Genomic DNA, 7,564 nt, shown 5'->3' on the forward strand with positions numbered 1-7,564 from the left:
CTCCCCTTAGCTGAGTGACGGGTATTAGATAGTCGGGACAATAACCCGACTATAGCGTTCTCTCTTGTTTTTAAATTTATTTTACCCACAAAATTGCCATAAATCAAGTTTGAGTTTTATTTTTGATCACGACGAATAACTGTTATTTGCCAACTTTTATTATAAAACTCAAAAAATAACAGTTATTCCTTGAGTTTTACTTTACAAATCAGAAAATAACTGTTAAAGTGTGATTTTTAAAATAAAACTTATAACAGTTACGGTCCCTGCTACAAACTTAAATAGGAAAGCAGAGAAAAAATTTTTGTAGTGGCTGTGCGGCGAAAAAAAGAATGTTTAGTGGTTCAATCACACGAAGGACGCGAAGACCTGGAATGGCTTGACGAAGAGTATGTTGGGGATAATATCAGCGTAGACGAACCGAATGTGTCATACCAAACTTCATTTATAAACAATATTAAAGATTGGGTTGCATCTCCGTTTGAATCCACAGATTAAAAGAAACAAAATTTTATTCTGGGGATTACGTAATCATTGGGGGGGGGGGGGGTTGTTTATTGAATGATTACGTTTGATCACCAGGGGGGGGAGGGGGTCAAAAATCACCAAAAACGTGATTACGTAATATATGGACAGCCCCTAAGATTGTTAGAGAGAGAAGTGTTTTCGAAACCTCTCTCATATAAACAAACATGGGCAACACTCAACTTATTATTCTCGCAAAACCACAACGATTGTTCAAAGAGAGCGGCAGATAAGTGCGCTATGTTTGAGTTCACGACAGAAAAAGTTGAAATAAAGCTTCTAACCTGTTGAGAACGTAGATAGATATACTTAGAATACGAGTACATACGTATTTTTCGATTACGTCGGGTATAAATAGCGGGGTCGCGCAATTGCGAAACTCAGTTTGGAATAAATTGTACAAGTGGTTAAACGTTAATTGCCTAGCAATGGCTCTCCTAGAAATTGGTCTGGGCCTCCTGGCCATCGCTTTTCTACTCTACAAATGGGGCACGGCTACCTTCAAAACCTTCGAGGAGCGGAAACTGTACTTTGAGAAACCCTACCCGTTCGTCGGCAATATGGGTGCATCGTTCATGCAGAGAGCTTGCTTTCAAAAGCAGCTATCCGAGTTCTACGATCGCACTCGTCAGCAGTAAGTGGATAGGGGCTGTCTTTTGTGGTGACGATTGACAAGAAAACTTTATTGATATTGTAGCAAAATTGTGGGCTTTTTCAATTTGCGCACACCCATGATCACGCTGAATGATCCGGAGCTGATCAAAAAGGTTTGCGTCAAGGACTTTGACCACTTCCCCAACCACCAGCTCTTCATCAGCACCAACGAGCGTCTGATAAATGACATGGTCAGTACGATGAGGGACCAGCGATGGAAGCACATGAGGAACACTCTGACTCCAGTCTTCACGGCGGCCAAGATGCGCAACATGTTCACCCTGATGAACGAAAGTTTCGCGGAATGCCTGCAGCACCTGGACACCTCGGGATCTTCCCCCAGTAAAAAGGGTTTCGAGGTGGACATGAAGGTGCTGTGCAACAAGCTCTCCAACGACATTATCGCCACCACTGCGTTTGGGCTCAAGGTCAATTCGTATGAAACCCCGGAAAATGAATTCTACGAGATCGGGCAGTCACTGGTTTTCTCTCGCGGAGCCCAGTTCTTTAAGTTTATGTTGGCTTCATTGGTTCCAAAGCTTTTCAACGTAATTTTTAGGCTATTGGTGTTGAAAACGTATCTAATTTTAAATCCTTCTTTTAGGCTTTTGGAATGTCAGTCTTTGACTCCAGCAAGGTGGAGTACTTTGTTCGTCTGGTGGTGGATGCCATGAGGTACCGAGAGCAGCACAATGTCTCGCGACCCGACATGATCCAGCTGCTAATGGAGGCCAAGAAGGAGTCCCAGGATAACTGGACTGACGATGAGATCGTGGCCCAGTGCTTCATTTTCTTTTTCGCCGCCTTTGAAAATAACTCAAACTTGATTTGCACCACCACCTACGAGTTGCTGCTCAATCCCGAAGTCCAGGAGCGTTTGTACGAGGAGGTGAAGGAGGCCCAAGAGGCTCTGAACGGAGCTCCCCTCAACTACGATGCCGTGCAGAAGATGACCTACATGGACATGGTCATTTCCGAGTCCCTCCGGAAGTGGACTCTGGCCGCCGCCACGGATCGTTTCTGCTCAAAGGACTACACACTCACGGATGAGGATGGGACCAAAATTTTCGACTTCAAAGTGGGCGACCGCGTCAACATTCCCATCTCTGGGCTGCACTTGGATGACCGCTACTTCCCAGAACCCAGAAAGTTTGACCCGGAGCGCTTCAGCGAAGAGCGTAAAGGCGACTTGGTGGCCTACACCTATTTGCCTTTCGGCGTAGGACCTCGAAACTGCATAGGTAAGTTACAGAAAAACAAATAGGTGTTCTTCTTCATGTAAATTGCCTTTAGAACTTTTAACAATTTCTTTATATAATTATGCTATTTCCATTTTCCCAGGAAACCGCTATGCTTTGATGCAGGTCAAGGGTATGCTCTACAACCTGATGTTAAATTACAAGATCGAGGCCTCTCCCAGGACCGAGAAGGATCTGTGGGGTTCGGCTCGAGGTTTTAACTTTACTCCAAGATCTGGATTCTGGATGCACTTGGTTCCGCGAAAATAGGCTGATGTGGATACAGTGCAGACTGCTCAATTATTTTAGAATACACACTTGATTAAGTTCTTATGCACACCTGTTGATATTGCACAATAAAATCTTTAACCATAAAAAATATAAAATATTTATTTAAATTTAAAATAGAAGGATAATCCGATCACTTCCTTGGCGTACCTACAGTTTAATACCAACCGAATTCGATTGGGTGAGAATTTTGTTTCCTCACGGACTTTGTTTGTCTATCAAACCTGTCAACTTTTATTTTTATCAAATAAAAACACCTCTTAACGAGGTAAAAAACTAGTGACGATCGCACCTTCAACATACAAAAGTTCTGATATCAACATTTGTGACGAAAAATTATTACACTCGTCATTAAATAGACTTTCTAATATTTTCTCATTCGGCCCGCCCTAGCAGACTATTCCAGCCTTTTTCCCTTCACAGGCATTTTCTATTGCAGCGTGCCGAATAAAAAACAAGAGAGAACGCTATAGTCGGGTTGGTGTCCCGACTATCTAATACCCGTCACTCAGCTAAAGGGAGTGCAAACGCTGTGTCGGGTTGGTGTCCCGACTAATAATCGTAACTCAGCTAAAGGGAGTGCGAGGGAGATAGATATATGCTGACAATTTATAAAGCGTATAACTTTTTAATGAATGGTCCGATTTGAAAAATGTCTTCTACATTTCGATAGGTATAAATATACACAACAAAATTGCATTTACACTTCTCAGAAATCTTTAAAGATGTGGGCGCAGGACCCATTTTAAAATCGTTAGTGGGCGATTGTGGGCGTTAGAGGGGGCGTGGCGCTCGGCTAAAATAAACTTGCGCTGCGTAGGAAGCCAAAGAATATGTGTGGGAAATCTCAACCTTCTAGCTTTTGTAGTTTCTGAGATCTCAGCGTTCATACAGACGGACAGACGGACAGACAGACATGGCTAGATCGACTCGGCTAGTGACCCTGATCAAGAATATATATACTTTATGGGGTCGGAAACGCTTCCTTCCAGCTGTTACATACTTTTGCACGAATCTAGTATACCCTTTTACTCTACGAGTAACGGGTATAAATATTAAAAAATCTATTTAATGACGAGTGTAATAATTTTTCGTCACAAATGTTGATATCAGAACTTTTGTATGTTGAAGGTGCGATCGTCACTAGTTTTTTACCTCGTTAAGAGGTGTTTTTATTTGATATCAGAAGTTTTTGTTTGTTTACATTTGCTCTCATAGGAGCTAATATATACATTTAAATTTAAATTAATCAATCATAATTTGTAAGCCATTGTATTTAAACAAATTAAGTTAAAAAGTATTTCAAAATACCTTTTAAACGAGGTATGGCACATGTCTGTACCTTTAGTAGTGTAGAACTTACAAACTAACGAAATTTAGCCATTTTTAGCTTTTTTCCCGCTAAAGTAGCGGCTTTTTCCAAAAGTCGTAGAACAAAAGATTCCTATATGGAACTCTTAAGTGCAAATTTACTGATTCCATGACCCTAAAATACAGTTCGAATACCCTCACACAAAATTCAATACTCAGGAAGCTTTAGTTGTTCGAGCTGGCAAAAGTGGCTATTTTCGTATAAAAATAACTTTTAAACGTGGCTTTTTACAGTAATGTGTTATATACCAAAATTTAAGGAATCTCAAGGGCTATACAGTTTAAAGTTTTCAAGAAAATCGTTAGAGCCGTTTTTGAGAAAAATAAAAAAAAGCTAAAAAAAAAGTTTTAAAAAATTGTCTTTTGTTCATATCTTTTTAATTATTACATTTACACAAATTGCATATAGAAGGAGTTTATAGCATTTAAAAATACCTTTCAAACAAGATGCAGCAGTCTGTAGCTTTAGTAGTATAGAAGTTACGGTTTTCCGAATTTTAGCTATTTATAGCTTATTTCCCGCTAAACTAGCGAGTTTTTCCAAAAGTGGTAGAACAAAAGTTTTTTATATCGATGTGATGAGCGTCATATTAAATTTTCAAAACTTAAGAAACATGTTTTGGACAAACTGACAAACTGACAAACAGAATTAAATTTTCATTTTGGGAAGAAGAAGGAAATCTTATTTTGGCTTTAACTTTTGAACGGAGCGTCGGACCCCTCATTCGACGGGTATTTTCAAAAGGAATACAACTAAAATATTGCGAAGGGGCATTTATCCCCACCGGCCCCAACAGCTCCAAATTTCGAAATTTTCACTTTTTCACTTTCACCGCTCTCTCTCCCAAGCCAATTGATTTTCTTAAAGTCTTGGTATGCAATTCTTTAAGTTTTTGCAATACCTTTCGATTGGTGTATTACTCATTACGATCGGACTATCACAGCAGATTTTCAATTTTGCGGCTATATAATAGTAGTCGCCTTCGCACACTCTCCTGGTGCGCTTCGTCACTACATGGACTGCCGTCCATAGTGATATCGCTTATATTGCGAATACGATCTCGTATTAATTTCTGTTGACCGAAATCGCTCTCGCGTTGCCTAGGCCAGTTATAATTATTTATATCAAACACGATTACTATATGTGTTGTATAACTACGAACGCAAATAGGCAGATAAATAATCGATTTTGAACTTTTTATATTATTTATATTATAAGTTTGAAGTGAAAAAGTTTAAAAAAGCACGCTGCTGACAATTAAGTTTTATTACCAAAAAAAAAAATGAGAGCTTTGCTCGTAAGATAACAAAAATATAAACAAATGAATGAGAGCGGAGTACGCAGCACTCTATCAGCTTATTATTTTTGCAATCCGATCAAAGAGAGCGGCAGATAAGCTTTAAATGTATTCGTCCATTTAAATAAACAATCACAACAAACCGACTGGGAGCGATATCTCTTTTAGAACATATAATAGTCGTACTTGTCGTAAACTCAGTCAGTGTTATTTTGACCAAGAGATATAGCATTTCTTCGCTAGCAATGGCTCTTATGGAAATATGTATTGTCCTAGTTGGAATCGGTCTTTTGGTCTACAAATGGAGTACGGCCACCTTCAAAACCTTCGGCGATCGGAACCTGTACTTCGAAAAACCTTTTCCATTTGTCGGTAATATGGGTGCATCGGCCATGCAGAAGGCCTCATTTCAAAAGGAGATAGCCGAGTTCTACCAACGCACTCGACATCAGTAAGTGATTAGCGGCTCGATTTCCAGTGGCGAAATATCATTGGGATCTTACGAAATTCCAGCAAAATAGTAGGCCTCTTTAATCTGCGCACACCAATGGTTCAGATCAACGATCCGCAGCTGATTAAAAAGATCTGTGTTAAGGACTTTGACCACTTTCCCAACCACCAGCATTTTATAAGCGCCAATGAGCGTTTAATTAACGATATGCTAAATGTGATGAGGGATCAACGCTGGAGGCACATGAGGAGCATCCTGAGCCCGGTCTTCACGGCGGCCAAAATGCGCAAAATGTTCACCCTGATGAACGAAAGTTTCGCGGAGTGCCTGCAGCACCTGGACACATCGGGATCTTCTCCCAGTAAAAATGGTTTCGAGGTGGACATGAAGGGGTTGTGCAATAAGCTCTCCAACGACGTCATCGCAACCACTGCCTTTGGACTGAAGGTTAATTCATTCGAAGACCCGAAAAATGAATTTCACCAGATCGGGCAGACACTGGTTTTTTCCCGGGGACTTCCGTTCTTAAAGTTCATGATATGCTTACTTGCCCCCAAAGTATTTAATGTGAGTACGGCATAGCGTTATAAAGTCTTAACTTATTTTAGTTTAAAATTCCTCCAGTTTTTCAAGCTTACAATCTTTGAAGCCAGCAAAGTGGAGTACTTTGTTCGTCTGGTGGTGGATGCCATTAGGTACCGAAAGCAACACAATGTCTCGCGTCCCGACATGATCCAGCTGCTAATGGAGGCCAAGAAGGAGTCCCAAGATAACTGGACTGATGATGAGATTGTGGCCCAGTGCTTCATTTTCTTTTTCGCCGCCTTTGAAAATAACTCCAACTTGATTTGCACCACCACCTACGAGTTGCTGCTCAATCCCGAAGTCCAGGAGCGTTTGTACGAGGAGGTGAAGGAGGCCCAAGAGGCTCTGAACGGAGCTCCCCTCAACTACGATGCCGTGCAGAAGATGACCTACATGGACATGGTCATTTCCGAGTCCCTCCGGAAGTGGACTCTGGCCGCTGCCACTGACCGTTTCTGCTCCAAGGATTACACACTCACGGATGAGGATGGCACTAAGCTGTTCGAATTCAAAGTAGGCGATTCCGTTAACATTCCCATCTCTGGCTTGCACTGGGATGACCGCTACTTTCCGGAACCCAGCAAGTTTGACCCAGAGCGCTTCAGCGAAGAGCAAAAAGGCGATCTGGTGCCCTACACCTATTTGCCTTTTGGGGTGGGACCTCGCAGCTGTATTGGTGAGTAAATAGGTTTAGGTTTCGGTACACAATGACCGCATCACTTCATATTTAAATGTAAAATAATATTTTATCCAAACCTCAGGAAATCGCTATGCCTTGATGCAGGTCAAGGGCATTCTGTACAACCTACTGCTGAATTACAAGATAGAAGCATCCCCAAGAACTACCAAGGATCTGTGGGAATCGGCTCGTGGCTTTAATATTATACCCGGATCGGGATTCTGGATGCACTTTGTGCCACGAACGAAGATCGATGTAGTTGGTACCTACCAAACAGGTTAATAAAAAGACGACTCGATGGTTAAGAATAAAATACACAGACATATATTTTACTTTTGATTATGTTTCCATACACACTTGTTGATATAGCATAGCTTAGACATAGGTTTTCGTTAAACTCTCACTGGTTGGTTGGTTACAAAACTTTCTTCACTTCAAGTATTCTGGACACATTCCCTTTATATAACAATTTCAC

At 41.0% G+C, this 7,564-nt stretch overlaps 2 protein-coding genes across 2 annotated transcripts; both read left to right on the forward strand.

Annotated features, from left to right (window-relative positions):
* Positions 1–896: 896 nt before the first annotated feature.
* On the forward strand, positions 897–2,803 carry LOC108060392 (cytochrome P450 9b2). Its single transcript, XM_017146086.3, has 4 exons — positions 897–1,159; positions 1,223–1,727; positions 1,784–2,420; positions 2,521–2,803. Exons 1-4 carry the CDS (start codon positions 954–956, stop codon positions 2,685–2,687), a joined length of 1,515 nt encoding a protein of 504 aa, XP_017001575.3. The 5' UTR covers positions 897–953; the 3' UTR covers positions 2,688–2,803.
* Positions 2,804–5,608: 2,805 nt separating this feature from the next.
* LOC108060346 (cytochrome P450 9b1-like) lies at positions 5,609–7,397 on the forward strand. The gene is made up of 4 exons (XM_017146010.3): positions 5,609–5,825; positions 5,888–6,392; positions 6,450–7,086; positions 7,172–7,397. The coding sequence occupies exons 1-4, from the start codon at positions 5,620–5,622 to the stop codon at positions 7,369–7,371; spliced, it is 1,548 nt and encodes a 515-aa protein (XP_017001499.2). The 5' UTR covers positions 5,609–5,619; the 3' UTR covers positions 7,372–7,397.
* Positions 7,398–7,564: the final 167 nt, after the last annotated feature.

Source organism: Drosophila takahashii, chromosome 2R, assembly GCF_030179915.1.
Source record: "Drosophila takahashii strain IR98-3 E-12201 chromosome 2R, DtakHiC1v2, whole genome shotgun sequence".
NCBI lineage: Eukaryota > Metazoa > Arthropoda > Insecta > Diptera > Drosophilidae > Drosophila > Drosophila takahashii.

What these genes read in the sequence shown, in the direction of transcription:
- LOC108060392 (XM_017146086.3), top strand. Translation starts at nt 954, where the DNA reads ATGGCTCTCCTAGAAATTGGTCTGGGCCTCCTGGCCATCGCTTTTCTA. An exon ending in TACGATCGCACTCGTCAGCA is followed by an intron (nt 1,160 to 1,222) that starts GTAAGTGGATAG and finishes TTGATATTGTAG; the next exon opens with CAAAATTGTGGGCTTTTTCA. An exon ending in TGGTTCCAAAGCTTTTCAAC is followed by an intron (nt 1,728 to 1,783) that starts GTAATTTTTAGG and finishes TCCTTCTTTTAG; the next exon opens with GCTTTTGGAATGTCAGTCTT.
- LOC108060346 (XM_017146010.3), top strand. Translation starts at nt 5,620, where the DNA reads ATGGCTCTTATGGAAATATGTATTGTCCTAGTTGGAATCGGTCTTTTG. An exon ending in TTGCCCCCAAAGTATTTAAT is followed by an intron (nt 6,393 to 6,449) that starts GTGAGTACGGCA and finishes AAATTCCTCCAG; the next exon opens with TTTTTCAAGCTTACAATCTT. An exon ending in GGGACCTCGCAGCTGTATTG is followed by an intron (nt 7,087 to 7,171) that starts GTGAGTAAATAG and finishes TCCAAACCTCAG; the next exon opens with GAAATCGCTATGCCTTGATG.